The sequence below is a fragment of the Neoarius graeffei genome, chromosome 25 (assembly GCF_027579695.1).
Source record: "Neoarius graeffei isolate fNeoGra1 chromosome 25, fNeoGra1.pri, whole genome shotgun sequence".
In the NCBI taxonomy this organism is placed as follows: domain Eukaryota; kingdom Metazoa; phylum Chordata; class Actinopteri; order Siluriformes; family Ariidae; genus Neoarius; species Neoarius graeffei.
In genome coordinates this window covers 7574207-7594172 of record NC_083593.1, presented here as the reverse complement: position 1 = coordinate 7594172, position 19966 = coordinate 7574207, and the positions used below count along the sequence as shown (strand labels likewise).

Here is a 19966-nt window from a genome sequence, read left to right as displayed (position 1 = left end):
ATAGAGTATAAATATATAATGCACCCTCCGGTTCTGTTCCATCTCTGCCCAAACCAATATGTTATGTATTGCTTTGCTTGTCTCCATTTTTTTTTTTCAGTCCTGCACCGCATGTTCCATTTTGTTCTTTATGTTCCTTGTCACCCGGGGGATGAAACAAGGAGAGAATAAGGACAGGAGAGACAGGCATAAAAAGGCAGAGCTAGGAGCTGTTTAACCCAAAGGAGAAAGCTAATCTATTATTTATCAATGACAATAAATAAATATTGGATATGTTCAGCAGTTTTTCCATCAGAGAGGCAGACAGGAGCTGGCAGTTCTTCATGTGAGAGACAGAGTGCGACAAAAACACCTCGGGATGTGACGGGTGATTTCCTGGATGAGCATGTTACATAGGTTTCCATATCGAAGCTGAATGAAAAAAAAAAAAAAACACCATTGTGTACTTTACAGTTCGTACGAAGTGATGAATAACATTACCCTATAGTTTTCTGGCAAACAAAGCATGAGGCTGGGCAGCACTGTTTATGTATTTATGACTTGTCCAACCCTGTAATGGGACACAAACTTTTGCACTGCAAGACTTTTCTCTCATGGTTTTGACTTTAATGATGTAATGCATGAATCAGAATTTTCCATTGCTCTGAAAGCAGAAAAAGACAAAGAAAGAACAAACAGGACAGAAACTGTGAAAGACAGCACAAGCGACTCAGGAAGAGAGAGAAAAGAAGAAGCTTTATTGAGACATTTAGAAGACATTGGTACTAATTTAAATCAGATACAGAAGTCCGTAAAGCAGAGTACAGTTTTTATAGAGTGTAAATCTGAAGAAAACTTCAGAAATGGAAAATGAGCAAATGCAAACCCCTAAAGAAATAGCAGATTAAGATGGAGATCATGCAAGAAACGTGCCATCGTGACAATATCTGTGAATCTGTTTCTTTCTCTCAAGTACGCGACATCCGACAGCCCTTCGTCAAAACACATTCTTCAACCTGACTTACGCTCACACATCGGGGGGAGGGGAACAACTTTTAACTGCCTTTTTGAACAACCGTGCGTCTACATCTGAAAACCAGAGAGTGAGAGAGACAGCAGAGGGGAACGAGACGAGGCCTCACGTGACACTACTGGACATTCAGCACCCGAGCCGAGACTCCGTGATGCCAGTCCCGGAGCTTGTTGTACTTGGGCCGTACGACCTTGGGGTCGACTTTGGTCACCCTGATGTCCCAAGATCAAAGCAAAAAAGACAACAGGAAAGGAAGTGAACAGGAAGAGACACGTTAGTCTACTTTTTCAGCAATGTTATAAGAAGAAACAGATCAGTTTTAGCATGCGACAACACAAGGCAAGTTTTTGTGAAATCCAACACACTCCTATATATGGTGTGTTTTGCTTATCCGTGCTTTAAATACCAATAATTCTCCAAATGGCAGTTTAAATCAGAATGAGCAGCTGAGAAACTAGCCAGTGTTGTTTACAAGACTCTGGCCCTCAGACATACTGACTCATGATGGTTTCCATTTTCATGCATTTTTGTACAGCTCCCTGATTACCCACAATCCCAATTATTTACCCACGATGCCTCTTGGGGGACTGCATTCCAGTGTGGTTTGCATTCCACTCTAGTCAGTGTAGAACTAATGATGAGTGAAGATGCAAATTCCAGGCCTGTCAACAGTGAACTTGCTCATCCTGGTTGGCACTACAACTCTACATTCACACTAAACAACAAGCGCCATTTGAATTGACTCAATTCTACACAAATCAGGTACGACAAATCCAAATTGGCTCCAATGATTCCTTGGTTTAATATTGTGGTGTGTGTGGGGTCTGATGTTTCTTCAGTTCCCAACTCAACTTTGTAATTCCTACCTGCAAATTTTTTTTTTAATTTAACCTTCATTTTACCAGGTTAGTCTCTTGAGATATAAATCTCTTTTCCAAGAGAGACCTGGCCAAGATGGCAGTACAAATAGTTTCATAAAAAACAAAAACAAAGCAATCAAACCCTAAAAAAAAAAAAATCTGTCTGATGTACAAATATGGGAGAAAAACTTGTAACTGTGGTTTAATATAGAACTTTATGAGACATTATAAAGAAAAATAAAGCTTAGAAGGAAGTAGCAGAGCTCGATCACGCCTCTGGTGAATGTGCTTAGCTAGTACGGTCAGCAAACTTGGCTAATCTGCCAAAGGCAGCAGCACTGAAATCAAACCTGAATACAACAACAAAGTGTATAAATCGTATAAGGAGCTGTACATTTTGACTTGCTACTTATCTTAACTAAAGAATGACTAGAAAGTGCATGTTTATAAGCTACAAACTACAAGAGACGTCAGTAGTTTATTGTTTACTAGTGTGAACACAGGGTGAGGCCTGGAAACTGCTTAAAACAACCACACCAAGACGTGAACAATAATACTGCAGAATACAACATGCTTAAGCGGGGTAGATGTAAAGCAAGCACCGCAATCAAAATCACACCAGGCATGCACTCAAAAAAAAAAAAAAAAACCAAAGTAGATTGATCGGATCACAACCAACCAACCAAAACATGCTTACTTTTTTCCAGGACTGATTTCATGAGCTTGTTCTGCAAGAAAGAAATCAGAGAATTTTAAATAAATAAATAAATAAATAAATGAGCAAACACTGCAGGGGAAAAGAAAAAAAAAACAAAACTCAAATACAGAATCTGAGTGGAAAGATAATAAAAACGCATGTCTAACTTCTACCCCTAGACCCAAATCACAGGAAATTATGCAACTGCTTGAGCATATAAAAGTCTCAGCATGGGGAAATTTTACAGCTCTGCCTGAGACGGTAATGAGCCGAGGCTGGCACTGACCATTCTCTGTGCCTGTGATCTGCGCCAGGATGCGGAAGGAGCGGGACTGAGAGGTTCCGGTGCGGGGATGCCAGTCCTCCGTGTCCTCGATCAGACGCTTTTTACTGGCGTCGCTCAGGTGAGAGCCGTGGTTCACCACCAGCTCCGTTTCTGTGACGGGCTTCCTGGGCACTCTGACAAAACCCAGAGAAGTGTGGCATGTCATTCATAAATAAATACACACATGCATACATACATACTATAGGACAAACTGCTTCCTATGGACCCTTTTCACGTGACGTCACGACAAACGCAGCCGCCATTTTGGACGTGTACTACCAGTAGTTTACCACAGCCAGCATTGAGGAACGGCAGCAAAAAAAGTGTTTATTTTCAGCAAGACTTCCATCATGCCACTATATTGTTGTGCACCTGGATGTAGTAACCATCAACAAACAAGGCAAGGGTTATCATTTTATCGGATCCCGACGGAGAAGATGGATAGCGGCCATTAAAAAAAATTAACAGATTGGCAGCCCTCGGCATACCAGCGCTTGTGTAGTGACCACTTTGTTGGAGGTAAGACGAATAAAATTAGCCAGAAAAGGCATTACATTGCTGTTAACATTCTGTGGCGGCGAGTGTGTAACCAAATAGGCTAAAATAACCCATTGTAACCTCTTTGTTCTTCTGTAGTAGCTATTAGCTAACGACATTAGCTAGCGTTGTGTTCCTTTGCTGTTGGTAGACTGTAGGACAGATCAGAGGTAATGTCCTACAAACAGCGCTTAATTTGAGGGGGAGCAAGCCGGAGCGCGCTCCGGAACCTCGGGCGTTGGCTCCGGCAGCTATTTACACTGGATCCGGTGATCCGACACCTCTTTTGACTATGTAACAAACAAACAACCCAAATAATTAAATAAAAAAATGCAAGTTTATTTAGTGTTAATGTCTGATTTTGATATCTGCCTTGTTGGTGATTTTCTCTCATGAAACGACATCCAGAAAATATCTGCAGATGAACTTAATTTGCAGTGTTATTACAAAACATGCCCAGAAGCGCAGCGCAGGGCCCCGCCCCCTTTTTTTCCACTCCGGAGCCGCTCATCCTCTGCGCTCCGGGACCTCCCACTTTACAAATTAAAGCACTGCCTACAAATAAGTGTTCAAAACAAGAGGAACATGTATTTGTCTCTTAAATCCAGGCCGTTCCCTGTAATCTGTAACACTGGGTTGGAGAAAGTAATGGCAAATAGCGAGTGCACAAACCGTAGAAGGGAAACTGTACACAGCGCCAGGGCAGTGTGATGGTATGTCTACTTTTAGATTGTGTTAGCTTATCAATGAACACACTCGTCAAGTTTCACGTCTTTACGACGGATACTTAAATGTGCGTTAGGTATTATTGTTGCAGTCTAAGCAGTCATTGTAGCAGCTAGATGAGCGAGAACCGAAAGGGTCTGTGCCATAAACCGTTATTTCTGTACGGCGTTGCTAATGTGTCGTTACTGTTGTTATTTCTCCCTCTGCTCGCCCTGTAAATGCCCTACGTCGCTGGATAGCGAAGGTGTTTTCTGCATCTCGCTCCTTTTTCTTGTATGTTCTCCGTTTGTCGCCTTCCTCGCATTCAAACCAATTCGAGCCGAAGTCCGCTACATGTCCAAAATGGTGGTCGCGTTTACGAAGGTCACGTGACTGAAAAGGGTCTATAACAGTACACCCAGTCATATTTTACTCCCTACATAAACACACACCCACACACTAAAACCGCTGTGTGTTGTTCCTGTTACCTGGGCGGAGTCTTTCTGTGGGACGGTTTAAGAAGATAGAAAAGCAGAAGGCAGAAAAGGAGGAAATGAGACAAGTCAGAAATCAGAGCATCCATCAACAACAAGGGTTCTTTTTATTTTTCAAAACAACAAACTGCAGCCACTTACTTAAGAATACTGTGAGGCCCACTATGGAAGTAAGAGACGAATATAATAGTCAGTTAATCAACCATGTTAGAAGCTGAGATTTATGCTGGCGCTCAAAGTAAACATAAAGGAGTAGTTTGGTGAACCTGAAATGGATTTGATCAATCAAAACGTCTGGCGGTGGAGGTTTCATTTTCATTTTGTGCTGAAATTACGAAGCCATAACCTTCCTTTTTTCAGACACTCCATAGCGTGCAAATTTCTGATGGACTTTACAGTAGGATGTGATTGAGGACACAGTGTGACTTACTGTTTATGAACTTCACTGTGTACCTGAACACTGAGACATGATCTTCGATAAACAAGCTTGTTAGCATCATTGTTCCACCTTGGCAGGGGGTTCTCAAACTGTTTTTGAAACCAGGGACGTATTTAACTATAAAACATGATAAAATGTGCAATAATTGTCTATTGGCTAGTGCTATGAAGATGATTTTAATTCCTGAGCTTTCCAACAACAGAACCCATTATGACCAAATATAATTGAAATAACTGAGCACCCCCTTTTACGCTACGTTCACACTGCAAGGCTTAATGCTCAATTCCGATTTTTTTGTGAAATCCGATTTTTTTGTGAGGTCGTTCACATTAACAAATATATGCGACTTGTATGTGATCCTCAGTATGAACGAAAAGCGACCTAAAAGTGTTCCGCATGCGCATTGCAGGATACGACGACGTCACACGCAGTGAGCATGGCCAGTGTTTACGGAAGTAAAACCGCCCGGTTGCGGTATGACCCATCCAATCTAGCTTGAATAGCTGCATCCCCCCAAATGGAAATCAGCTCCCTAACCTCTGCGTCCTTCCATTGAGAAGATTCAGAACCTTCACAGCCCGAAGCGTCCCTCGCATTGATGTCATGCGCAGGGGCGCAGATACGTTTTTTGAACTGGGAGGGACAAAAAACTGGGGGGGGGGGGAAACAAAGCTGCCAGCAAACCAACCCCAACATGCCTGTCAAACTTGTTGTTAGTAACCATAGCAACCAAGCTCGAGCTTGCAACCTGTGCAGTCTGTGCAGCTCAACCAACCGAATATCAGTCTTTGTTTTATGTGAGTTGTTGCAACTATGTATACACTGCCGTGCACCTCAATAAACCGAATGGTAATTAGTCTTTTGATTTTTCTGTGAGGTTTGCCTTATACAAAGAAAGACAGCATAGACGTTTTTTCCTCCCTATAAGTGGGGGGGACCGAACAAGGTGAATTTAAATCTGGGTGGGACGAGTCCCACCCTCTATCTGTGCCCGTGATTATGCGCCATGTTGTTGTAACTTTTTTTGAGAGACCCGCCGCCTACTTCAGCGCAGAATAGTGACGTTTGTGGCTTGTTGATGACGTGTAAGTCGGATGAATGCGACCTGGCGGTTCAGACTGAAGTCGCATATGAAAAGAGCGGATAGGAATCGGAATTAGGACCACATATCCAAACGGCCTGGGTCGGATTTGAAAAAAATCGGATCTGTGTCGTTCATATTGTCAATAAAAGATCGGATACAGGTCACATATGGGCGAAAAGATCGGATTTGAGTCACTTCAGCCTGCAGTGTGAACGTAGCCTTAGAGACCCCACTTTGAGAAACCCTGCCCTTAAAGTTTGAAGGTGGAACTGTATCAAAACCACAAGAGGGCAGCACTGCATGCAGAGTTCCCTGCTGTCTCTGACAAAACCCTCCATCTCTCTCTCTCTCTCTCACACACAACTGCAAAATGTCAGAGTGCTCAACAGCTACACTATTAATACCCGTGCTGACACACATTGTGCGTTATAATTAATAGCTAGCCTTGAAAAAAAACCACATAGATTGACGTGAGCACATGTGCGAGGATATGGACATGCACGCTAAAAGCTATGACCACACAAGAACCAAAGGAGACAAGGAGAAGTGTCAGTTGGGAACGGTGCTGAAGACATGTACAATCATGCTTCGAAGGTTAACTCTAGTGAAGTGGTGAATGACATCACACACACACACACACACACACACACACACACACACACACACACACAAACAGATACCAGTATAGCCATAACACTGACTTTATTACTGGCTCATCCTGTAGGGGCAGAAGAGAAGAAGAAAAAGAGAGAGAGAGAGAGAGAGAGAGAGGTACAGACGTGTGAACGAGTTGTATAAACTTGCAGAAAAAGCATGCAAGAAGAGACTGAGTGAAAACACTCACACCCACACATGCTTCTACTTCATGTAACCAAACAAACAGGATGTTCCCAGATCACACAAAGGAACAAAGATGTTTCACTAATCCTTAAACTTGAATCTGTTTTTCCATGTGCGGTTTTGTGCAAGCCTCAAAAAGCGCATTGTTCGAAACTTAAAATTGCCAACGACAACAAGGAAGCAAAACAGCAACAGAGCCTTCTGGAGCGCCGCGCACTCGCACTACAAAGCACCTTCAGGAACATCTGAGACGAATTACTTTAATGTGAGAGGCTGCACGAGTCAAACATCACCACCATGGCTCCTCCCTGGACACTAATTGGCCGACTTAGTAAACGCAGCTGGAAGCTCTCGGAAGGAGAAGTTACAGGCGTTCCTGAAAAGCGCTCTCCGATGAGACGAGGAAATAACCATGTCCCTACCATCACAGGGGTTATAAAGACGGGCACTACAGAAAACGCCAACACGTCCGAGCCATTTTTACACAGGTGTTGTCAATGGGACAAATCGGGCTACTCCACAGGTCTGGCACCACCACACCTCGTCCACGAACATACGGAACAGAAGAAGTTTTCCTGGAAACACACTCCCACTGCGTCATACATGTTAGCATGGGCTGAGCGGGGAGAAAAGCCTCACAGGAGTTATAGAGGGCACGACAAAAACATGCCTGTGTTTCCCAGCCATTATAAATGGAAATGGGACAAATCGAGGTCCCTCGAGTTACTGCAGGAAGAACTACACAGGTGTGGCACCACCACGCCTCGTCCACCCTGCATGGTGCCATTACTATACCCACATGGACGCCGTCTTATTTTCCTGCATGTGCTGGGTGGATCTGCTACTGCCATTTGTCCCCTGTTAGGCACATTATCACTACTGACATGGCTGTTCATTCTCAATCCTTGTTTGACTCAACCCTAAAGATCTGGCGCAAAAGATCAGACAAATTCCATTCACAGCCGTGGTTCTTGACTAATTAGGGCCAAGTGCATGCGCTCACAAAAATGGCACAAAAGATGTGAAGCGGACCGTCGATTAGACGAAGGCAAGCGTGAGCAAGCCCCGAGTGCCTCACAGGGTTCCTCATCCACTCCTGCAGATTGAGACAAGATGTACAACCTAGCTACACACAAACAAAGAGAGACGGATAGACAGATGAATATAGAGAGGTTATCGTGCAGCTCGCTGCTGGATAATCAATCAGAGAAAGCGCAGCCTCTCACGTCTAAAGTCATAAAGTGCAAGTCGACCTGTTTCCCTTTTCCTGTTGACTTCAAATCCCTCAAGTGCCGGAATGAGGGAGATTGTTCCATGCCGCAACCTTATTTAAAATAAATTATTCCCTTAATACACACCATATCTGACTGCCAAAAAAAAAAGGATCTCAGACCAAAATATTTTCCAACTTGAATTTTCTTCCTTTTATTTCAAAAGATAAAAAGACCTTTAAACCTGCTGTTCACATGTAAAAATAAAAAGGATTAGGTTTCCATCTTCAATTATTTCAACACGTAGTTGAAAGCAAGTGCAAAATATTTTCTCAAGTCAGTGAAGTGACTTGTAGGAGCCTGCATGTGTTCTGTGCACAAATTCTTCAACTTAACTGCAAATTCAGACTTGTTCACATAATGCCATCCAGGCATTTCCTACTTACACAGTCCAGGTTTTAGAAATACTGTCCGACAGTCACAAAACATTTCACTCGAAAGCTCCTCAAAATGTTTATAATTAGGGAAAAATGTTTGCTTTGGATAATACTACTACCCAAAGGAATTTGCACTCTAATTGAGATTATCCAAACAGTTGAGGGTTAAGGGCCTTGCTCAAGATGATTTTTTTTTTTTTTGGTCGTCTGAATGTTCACTCCCAATAAACTCTGCATTCTGCTGAAAATGGGTTGACATGCATCAACCTGCTTGCATTTTTCAGTCTTGAAGGTCAGTCTTCAACAACAACAAAAAAAACCTCCAATAATAAGAATTTGCAGCCAAGGTTATTCGGTTTCAAAATATTCATAGGAGGTCAGTACCACCCACAATCTGAAATGTTTTAAATCTGTAGTGTGAACTTCCTTCAGAGGAACAGTTTATTGCTTGAATTAAATTGTTTTCAGATAAAGCTGCTCAAAGAACCCTCAAGAGGGGAAAAAAAAGCCTCTGATCAGAAGCAGGACAGGCTAAAGGCAGGATTAAAGGAAAAGGCAACTTTTGTACAAAACCAGGTGTGTAATAGGAGAAAAACATATACGTAATCAATTCCGTTAATTATTTCCATTATATATCGAACATGAAAAAAATATTTTTAACTTTGAAATCATGAATTGACACAGAGGAGTCGAAGTTGGAGGAGGCAGCCATTTTGAGACTGTGGGCAACTATAAACCAATCAGAATCTTTCGTTAATGCGCCTCCCTCTGATCTGTGACGTCACTGGGCCCATGAAAACAGTGTTTACAGACAGATCACTGTGATTAGGAGTCCCGGCGGGTGGCTTGTATTCAATTCATTTATATCCCGACCTTGTCAGCTGTCAGATTTATGTTCATGGACCCGGTAAGCTGGTAAATAATATATTTTTTTTTCTTTACCAAATTCTAACAGAAAACGAGAGCGCCCGAAAGGGAAAACCGAGCCGAGCCGCTTCACGCATACGCAGTAGGCTTGGTAGGACAAATCCAAATAGGAGTCATTCAGGATTCAGCCATGTTTTTGCTCCGTGTTTTCACTCAACCAAAGTTATACAGTATTATGAGCTTTAAGTTGCATAAATAAAACCATTTGGTGAAACTTTGAAGAAGCGATTGTACTGTTTTTTTACCTTATTACCATGAAGCACTGAAGAGTTCTTTTCAGTGGTGGGCCGCATGACGTCACGCAGTAGATCAATATGGCGGAACGCATCTTCGTTGAGCTCAGCGCAAGCCCATATTATTAAAAGTTAAAAGATACTGTTATGCGGTCTGTTCTTTCTCTATAAATTCCATGATCGATTACTTTATATATTTATCTATCTATTTGTGGTGATTTTGTACAAAAGTTGCCTTTTCCTTTAAGGAAGGAAGAAAGCGTGGAAATGTTTCAGGACACAGACAGACCATGGCCTCCACCTACCCATTCTGATGCTCCACTGCACCTTGTTGCTCCAACAGGCCACGCCTCTGACCCATAGCTACCTCGCATGCGTTCTCGTTGGAGTATAGGTTGAATGGAGTGTTATAGACTGAAGGCTGGGGGACAACAGGAGCAGATGAAGGGGCGGGGCCTGTCACTCTGGCTGGCGAAGACGAGCCAGAGGACGAAGAGGAGGAAGAGTGAGAGAAGGGGGAGTAAGCGGAGCCAGGTTTGTGGGCAGGGTTAAGAGAGGAGACTGTGCGGGAAGTGGAGCTGCTGGCCAGTGGGAAGGGAGGTTGTGGGCCTTGTGGAGGTTGCTGGGAGGGAGCAGCAGGGGTGAACGCTGAGGAAGCTGAAGGGATGGAGGCTTTGGGTGCTGCAGGAGGGCAGGACGGGCTGACCGCTCTAAAATTAGACGATGCTCCAAACGGACGAGCCGTCTTGTTATAGGCGCTACTCGGGGGTGGGTTGGTAGGGGTGGCATTAGGGGCAGGAGCAGGTGGGTGGCTGATTGGCACAGGTTTAATGATCGCCGGTGATTCTTCCTGTGAGTAGTGGGAGACACACATGCAGAACGCTCACACACCACTGCAAACTCATGCATGATAAAAGCAACACTCCTATCATCTGCATACAGCATTTATTTACTGGGCATATGGTCATTCAACCATTTCAAGCTTTGAAAATGATACCTGGTATGAAAATCACTGGCAAAACAACTGCTGTATACTCGAATGAAAGGAGCTACGTGCATCACAACTGCAAAGTGCATATTGTATCTACAGGAGGATCCAAAAATCAAAGCCTACAGACATTCATCAGAAAGTAAAACGCATTTGCCCAATTGCCAGTTAGAGGGGAACTGAAGTCATTTTTAAACTTGCTTCATTTCCTAATTAACGTGTTATTCAATTATGTTTTCGGTTTTAGTAACCTTACATCGTGACTCGTCTTGGCAACTAATTGCAATTAAATATTATACTTATCGGCCTATTCGGTTTTTAGCCGTGTTGAATGTAGTTCGTTTGGTCCACGGCAGGCGTCGCTTATCCGCGCGGTCTTCACAAGACTTGTGCGAGACTTCGAAACGTCAAGTGTCAGCGCCGCCATTTTGAAAACTGTTTTCCAAACAAAATATTGCACAAAAACGAGTTTAAATGACGATTACCGCCTACTTTTTTCAAACTTTCCTGATCGTCATCAAAACAAACAAAACTTCTGGCTTGATTACATCAGCATTCAAAAGAGGGCGCGCGCGTCTTTTGACAACGTTGGCAGATGTTGGTCGCTTGATTTCCGCTGTACGTTTTACTTCCGTCCTACGATGTCTCGCACAGGTCTCAACGAATCTCGTTTACGGCCGTTGCTTTGACATATGGACTGATGTTACAGAGCATATTTCAAAACACTCATAACTTGCTATAGCAGCGACAAAATAGCGATCAAAAACGCATTCCGATATTTAATAAAATGAGAAACAGAATTTTGATTTAAAAAAAAAAAAAAATAGCCTTCAGTTCTCCTTTAATTTGGTACTGCTACCTTTCCATGGGCTCACTTCATCAAGCTGACTGTAGCTTATTCATAGTTGTGCGTGATTTGCTGCCGCTCTCTACCCTTTAACTATCTCTGACCGGATATTATTGGTGTGATGGACTGTTCCCTCACACGGTAGTGCGTGCAAGCTTGCGTTCTTAAAGCCGGACTGTTCGCTGACATGGTAGCGTGTAGTGCTTGAGTTCTTGAACTCCTTCTCGTCAGTGCTGGGCTGAGAGAAGCAGTACTGTGGTCAGAAACTGACACTGCTAAAAAGGTAGAGGACAATTAACACCGTTTGCATGGAAAAACATTAGCCGTTAACCTATAAGGGTGACTAAACCCTGTCTGCGTCCTATTATATTAAACCTTATGCAATGCCAACTTTGCATTTTTGAGCATTCTGTGCAATCCCACATGACGGATCATAATCTAACCATCATGTTGGCATATGAAGGATAACTAGGCTGAAGATGTTGGCATTGTTTTGACATGATGGCATTAAATAGTGGTGTCGGGGCTAAAAGTCAATCAGCAGCTTGACAATGAAAGTATTAGACTTGAATAATGAATATCACTCGGTTGCAGTTAAGAAAAAGACTAAAAAAAAAACCCAATATTTTGTATAAATTTACATAAAATAGCCAACGAGTATTAAGTGGGGTTTTATAGTAAATCCATCAACACGGCGCATGCTACTGATTGGTTATGTTGGCAATTTTACTAAATGATGATGAAATGAATCCAGTTGTTGCTGGTGAACAAACTTTCAGACCCTACTGGATAACTTTCATGCTCGGTCACATTCAGCTTAATCTGTTTCAGACGTCATGTGTTATAGATCAGCCTCTCTCAACCGGGGTGCCGTCAAAAAATATATTCTAACATCTCATCTCATTATCACTAGCTGCTTTATCCTGTTCTACAGGGTCGCAGGCAAGCTGGAGCCTATCCCAGCTGACTACGGGCGAAAGGCGGGGTACACCCTGGACAAGTCGCCAGGTCATCACAGGGCTGACACATAGACACAGACAACCATTCACACTCACATTCACACCTACGCTCAATTTAGAGTCACCAGTTAACCTAACCTGCATGTCTTTGGACTGTGGGGGAAACCGGAGCACCCGGAGGAAACCCACACGGACAGAACATGCAAACTCCGCACAGAAAGGCCCTCGCCGGCCACGGGGCTCGAACCCGGACCTTCTTGCTGTGAGGCGACAGCGCTAACCACTACACCACCTGATTCTAACATTGGAATAAATAAAATTAATTACAATTCCAAAAAACAAATAGTTACACTAATGCAGATCATCGCCGTCTCATGCATCATCAAAATTTGTCTCACGGCCCCCTTTCTCATGTCACAACGTCACTGCCGGGGTCAGCATGACTGCGTATATTTTATATGGGGGTGCCTTGAGAATTTGCATACTTCTGAAGGGTGCCGTGACTGGAAAAAGGTTGAGAAACGCTGTAATAGATGACGATCCATCTGTCTTACCTTGGGAACTTCAGCTTTGGGAACGCTGGACGTTCTGTAAAACACATAAAATAAAGGAATTAACGAATTGATTTCCTTTTCCATGGCTTTCATTATGTTACCAGGAAAACACAATAATACAAGGCCAGATACAGCAGGCATCGATCTACACGCCTGCTTACTTTAATGGCAAACATTTTAATGCACTGTACATAAAACACCACAATGTCTGTGTGCTAGTAAAAATCGCTCCATTCTGCTTTGCTTTGAAAAATATCCTCTGGAGCTTGAACCCGCTCCATCCTTCCTGCATGGTACGTTATACAGTCCATAAATAAAAAAAAAAAAAAAAGCACAGCAAATAGAGGCATCCGAGTCCAATCATTTCTCGCTCTTTACTGACAACAGCTGAGGATTTCAGAGTGGACCTGGCATATGCCAGGCTAGGCACGGAGTGCCAGGAGGGGATGTGGAATAACATTACAAACTGGCTTTGACACCGACTGTATAGCTACTGGCATGCAATATGTCACAATGAGCCCACTAGGTATTAAATAACTCATGAAAGCTGAGCGATATCAGTGATCAAAGCTGAGTAACTGGAGAGATCTGTCAAAACGTTGAGACAAAATACTCTGCAGTAGGAGGTAAACCAGGATCAAGTCAGATAACTGGAGCAGACTTCTGCAGTAGACCTCCACGGAGTCAATATAAGGAACACTTTGATAGAAGCTCGGCTTAGGAGAAAACACTGCTGTCATGTAACATGTTTGGGGCTTTAATCTCTTTTTCCTAGCCGTGCGATGAACAGCAGGGATTTTTCTAATAAAACAGCAACACGGCTGTAAAGAAAGCTGAATAAACAAGCTTTCGTGAAGATGCATTTGTCTCACAACATACCATAATAGATTTTTTTTTTTAGGCGCCTGCAGACAGTTTTTCCTGTTTTTACCGCTTTAACCCTTTGTTGGTATGCACTCGTCCTCGAGCGCCCTCAATCAAGCAAGCAAGCACAACTTTGTTCATCACACACTTGCGAAATTCCTCTCTGCATTTAACCCATCTGAAGCAGTGAACACACGTGAGCAACGAGCGCGCACACACATACCCAGAGCAGTCGGCAGCCGGAGGAAACCCACGCAGACACACGGAAAGGCCCTCGCCGGCCGCCGGGTTCGAGCCCAGAACCTTCTTGCTGTGAGGCGACCGTGCTAACCATTACACCACCGTGCCGCCACAATCACCATTTAATATAAATAAAATTAATCTAAAAACTAACATTCGAAGCATAAGGATTTCAAAATCCCACTATCCAGTCACCCAGAAGAATATAGGTTCCCTTTTTAGCTTGGCTCCTCTGAAGGTTTCTTTTCCTCACCACTAACACCTCTTTTTCACTCATTATGGATCCAAATATAAATCTAAAAATCAGATTTCTGTACAGCAACAATGTCTTATTAAAAGCGCCGTACAAATAAAATTGAACTGAATCCAACAGTGATCAAGTTTCTTACTGGCAACAACAGTGCTTTCTTTTCCTCACACCACTCAGCAAAATTTTGCTCGGAAATGCGGGTTACGTTCCTGCATCACCCACAGACACTTCCATATTAGGGAAGGAAGACGAGGGGAGTTTTTACAGGGTTGGCTCTAGGTCACTAAACACCCCCCCCATTTTTTTTTGAGCCAAAGTTCACCTCATTATAAGGGCAAGAGGAAAAAAGCCACAATGAAAACTCAAGCAGTCTGTTGGGAAAAGGAAGTCAGCCAAGCACCATACAAAGAGCGCCATACGGCTGCGTTTAAAGAGGCCCAGCCTAAACATACAGAAGGCATGTAACAAAGACGACAGCCAAATGGGCCTGAATCTCAGGTGAGCGCCCTTTCATACTCAGGAATTTCACTTCCTGCAGTCCGGTCATGGTGGTCCTGAGAACATCTGCGCCGATCTGGGTTCTGTTGTTTTCCAGACAGCCTGTTTTGACAGCGTGCTCAAAAATGAGACCGCACTGTGTGCACATGAGTGCATGTTCGCATAATAGACAGCTGCTCGCTGACCAGAGACTGTCCATCTGCAACCTCATACGCTGTGGATCCAGGACTCCAAACCAACCCCAACATCAAAGCAGCCTTCTAATGACTAGCCCATGATCTATTGCATAACAAAAGCAGAATGACTGATGTGCGCATTTTTTTTTTTTTTATTGCTTAACTCTTTACCCCTTAAAGCAGTTGCTACAGCCACCCTTGTATATGTATATACTGTTCACCCTGAGAACATATTTACAAGAAAAAAAAAAGTCTAAAGACAAGGTTTTAGACAAGGCATCATGTGTCATCATTATGGGATGTACACGGGGTTGTCATATGTCGTCATTAAGGGATATACACGAGGTCGTCATTAAGGGGTAAAGGAGTTAAGCAATCAATTTATTTATGTACATCCATCAACAGCCACACACACACACACACACACACACACTCTCTCTCTCTCTCTCTGGACTGCTGACTTGAAGAACCCTGGTCCTCATTTATCAACCTTTTAACAAATTTTTAAAAAAACATTCTGTAGGCCAGACCAGACTAAAAATTCCTGTCAGATTTACAAACGTTTCAGTAACACAGATTTTCTTCGGACGTACGCATGTTAAACATCAAACTAGCACATTCACAGAACAGCCATCACACCCACAAAACTTTTGCCATGTCCAAGATCACTCACTAATTCACTACTCCCTATCTAGGGAATTCTATATAAAAGGACTATATAGTGAGCTCATTACTGTCACACAATTAAAACGTGCCAGATCAGTCAGATGGTGGGTTTTCAAAATAATAAATGCATGCATGTACTAGTGCATCTAAAAAAATTAGAATACCATGAAAAAGTTCCTTTTTTTCATAATTTAATTCAGAAAGGTAAACTTTCATATAGTCTATATTCATTACATGTAAAGTGAAATATTTAAAGCCTTTTTTGTTTTAATTTTGATGATTATGGCTTATAGCTCATGAAAATCAGAAATCCAGTATCTCAAATTATTAGAATATTCCCTAAGATCAATAAAAAAAAGGATTTACAAGACAGAAATGTCCAACTTCTGAAAAGTATATTCATTAATACACTCAATACTTGGTTGGGGCTCCTTTATCATGAATTATTGTATCAATGCGGTGTGGCATGGAGGTGATCAGTCTGTGGCACTGCTGAGGTGTTATTGAAGCCCAGGTTGCTTTGATAGTGGCCTTGAGCGTATCTGTATTTTTGGGTCGGGTGTTTCTCATCTTCCTCTTGACAATACCCCATAGATTCTCTACGGGGTTCAGGTCAGGCAAGTTGGCTGGCCAATCAAACACAGTAATATCATGGTGAGCAAACCATTTGGTAGTAGTTTTGGCACTGTGGGTAGGTGCCAAGTCCTGCTGGAAAAGGAAATCAGCATCTCCAAAAAGCTCGTCAGCAGATGGAAGCATGAAGTGCTCCAAAATCTCCTGGTAGATGGCTGTGTTGACTTTGGACTTGATAAAATACAGTGGACCAACACCAGCAGATGACATGGCACCCCAAATCATCACAGACTGTGGAAACTTCACACTGGGCTTCAAACACCTTGGATTCTGTGCCTCTCCACTCTTCCTCCAGACTCTAGAACCGTGATTTCCAAATTAAATGCAAAATGTACTTTCATCTGAAAAGAGGACTTTGGACCACTGAGCAACAGTCCATTTCTTTCTCTTCTTAGCCCAGATAAGACACTTCTGACATTGTCTCTGGCTCAGGAGTAGCTTGATATTAGGAATGCGAAAGTTGTATCCCCTTTCTTGAAGATGTCTGTTTGTGATGGGTCTTGATACACTGACACCAGCCTCAGTCCACTCCTTGTGAAGCTCTCCCAACTTCTTGAATCAACTTTTCTCGACAATCCTCTCAAGACTACGGCCATCCCTGTTGCTTGTGCACCTTTTCCAGCCACCCTTTTCAGCAATGACCTTTTGTGGCTTACCCTCCTTGTGGAGGGCATCAGTGATCATCTTCTAGACAACAGTCAAGTCAGCAGTCTTCCCCATGATTGTGGTTGTGTGTACTGAACTAGACCGAGAGATACACTATGTTCATACTGTTTTACTCAAACTCGAAATGAAATATTCTAATATTTTGAGATGGGTTTTTTTTTAATATCTTTTTGTACTGTATGCCATACTGATTAAAATTAAAATAGAAAAATGCTTGAAACATTTTAGTTTATGTGTAATGAATCTATTATATAACATTTTCACTTTCTTAAATAACTGATGGAAAATATTGAACTTTTTCACAATATTCTAATTTTCTGAGATGCGCTAGTATGTGTGATAAATCCATGAGATACTGAGCGCATTTCCCACATTAATAAATACAAAGTACTTTGTGTTGGCTGCATCTTTCAGTTCTTGTAAATCAAGGCTGAATATTTTCTTCTTTGCCTCTGCCTTTTATTAAATTGAATTTGAGGCTTTTGATTAATTCCTCGCTCTGCACTGCCACTTTTATTTGTGTATTTTATCTGTCTTATTCCATTTTAGCTTTTCTATTCTCTTACTATTTTTAATTGTACTTGAATGTCCGTTTCTTCCTCCGTCTGTTCACCCCAACACACGACACTATTATTGGCATTTTCATGCCACAACTTAATTTAATTTTTCTTTCAGTGCGACCACAATGTATGATGGTATATATTGCTTGGTTAGTGACCATCGGTTGTACGCTACTTTTCACGATGCATTGTGGAATACGAGGAGTCCACTATATCGGGTGTAATAATTCTCACGATACACTTGGACAGCACTACAAAATGGTGAACTCACTACAGGTATATAGTCCACTAGTGAGTGATTTCAGACACAGGGCAGCTCTTTTATCCCAGCTAGTTAATAATGAAACACCGGAGCCACTACATTTGTTTATCAAATTTGTGCATCCGATTGAAATCAAGGATTTAAACTTGCCCGTATAATCACAGTAACCAGTCATTCGAAGCAGTTAGACCTCTAATACAGAAGCAAAGCATAGAATATGAATTGTTTTCCCCCCTAAACTTTGTGTAAATGCTCACTGCTAATACTTTACAAATAGATTCCTTTGCATCCAGGTTGATAAATTGAGACCCAACGACAGAAATGTTATTTCCAGATCATGCAAGTTCTAAGAAACATCAAAAAGGTGGCCTGAGAGTGAGTTATTTTACGTCCTCGTACACTATACACCAACTCACGTGAGATCTATTCCAGTAAGGAATTCCCTCTTTGTAGTGCAAGCTTTCAGCCCAGAATTTGATTTAGTATGCAGTAAATACAATTTGGAGAGATCCACACGTGTGCCAAAGCACTGCTGTGAAATACGACTTCTGATCTGGATCCTCAGCGCTGTGAACATGCACTGTAAAGAGAAAAGTCAGCACAAGATAAATCAGCTGAGTGTGAAGGCGTTTCCAGCAGGATTATGCTTTCCCAGGCAGACTTGTACATCAGGGTGTCCCATGTGCCTGCGTGTGCGAGAAACGGAGAAGGCTTGCTGGAACATAGATGAGGCACTAACGTTTCTACACCGCCAGCACCAAAAACAACACGGCATGAGCCTGAGGGGTAGCATCATCATCATCATCATCATCCCACACCCATCACTCAGTCATCCACTCTCTTGACAATAGGGCTCTGTTGCACCATACGGGAGAGCAATCAATAAAATATATTTCACAGCTCAACCTCATTTGTTTATACTTAAAAGGTTACTCTGTCCAAACTTTTTTTTTTTAAACATGATCTTGTATTCAAAAGAATTATGGTTTTATCTCGACAATATTCTGCATTAATACTCTACAAGGACAAGCACGAGTCACTCGCTCACTGTTGAAATCCACACACAGGCACAAATTGGCAGGAGGGACCCACTGGCTCTCTTAAACAGAGTTGAAGGTAGCAGTTAAGCTCAGGTTGGCCACAGCAGCTCAGAAAGATTTGTGCTGAAGACGTGAGTCACTATGCACTGCGCTTCTAGAAAAAGCAGATGAGAGTAATACAGACCAGAGGGAGATTGATGGAACAAGGCTCTGGTTTCTCTGGTAACAGATCTGCAGCCAGGCCTCTGGTCAAAATCACAGCACTGCCACAGTAGCTTGGAGTGCGGTCAGACTATATACATTCACACTCTTACTCGATCACTGCCCCCTCTCTTTCTCTCTGTACGGTAAGCCAGAGACAGACCACTCGTAGGCCAGCACTGACATGACTGGAGTGATCATAAAAACCATTCATACAACTGAGTATTGAGAAAGAAAGTGCTAAAACCACAAAGCTGGTCACATATTAGGATCACAGAGTTTATGATTAAGTTGCATGGATTCAGATTCTTATATAGGAGGAAGACTATCAATACTGGCGGCATGGTGTAGTGGTTAGCGCTGTCGCCTCACAGCAAGAAGGTTTTGGGTTTGAGCCCAGTGGCTGACGGGGGAGGCCTTTCTGTATGGAGTTTGCATGTTCTCCCCGTGTCTGTGTGGGTTTACACAAGGTGCGCCGTTTCCCCTACATGCGGTTAGGCTAACTGGTGACTCTAAATTGACCGTAGGTGTGAATGTGAGTGTGAATGGTTGTCTGTGTCTATGCATCAGCCCTGTGATGATCTGGTGACTTGTCCAGGGTGTACCCCGCCTTTCGCCCGTAGTCAGCTGGGATAGGCTCCAGCTTGCCTGCGACCCTGCACAGGATAAGCGGTTACGGATAATGGATAGACGAACAATACTGAATGAACATGTGCCTTTGTCTGTGCGAAGAGGCGTGGCCTCTGTTCCTGCTAGTCTGA

At 42.7% G+C, this 19966-nt stretch overlaps 1 protein-coding gene across 3 annotated transcripts in view; it reads right to left on the bottom strand.

Moving 5' to 3' along the window:
- pdlim5b (PDZ and LIM domain 5b) overlaps positions 1 to 19966 on the bottom strand; it is a 94389-nt gene that overhangs the window by 24016 nt on the left and 50407 nt on the right. The window contains exons 4-9 of one of the 3 annotated variants that reach the window (XM_060908134.1): positions 13150 to 13183; positions 6855 to 6871; positions 4772 to 4792; positions 4625 to 4639; positions 2856 to 3028; positions 2570 to 2600 (exon numbers count right to left, since the gene is read on the bottom strand). In XM_060908134.1, the coding sequence (XP_060764117.1) occupies positions 2570 to 2600; positions 2856 to 3028; positions 4625 to 4639; positions 4772 to 4792; positions 6855 to 6871; positions 13150 to 13183 (291 nt within the window). Of the gene's footprint in view, positions 1 to 2569; positions 2601 to 2855; positions 3029 to 4624; positions 4640 to 4771; positions 4793 to 6854; positions 6872 to 10106; positions 10652 to 13149; positions 13184 to 19966 lie in introns of all 3 variants that reach the window. The other 2 variants (XM_060908132.1, XM_060908133.1) reach the window with 2 other exon arrangements.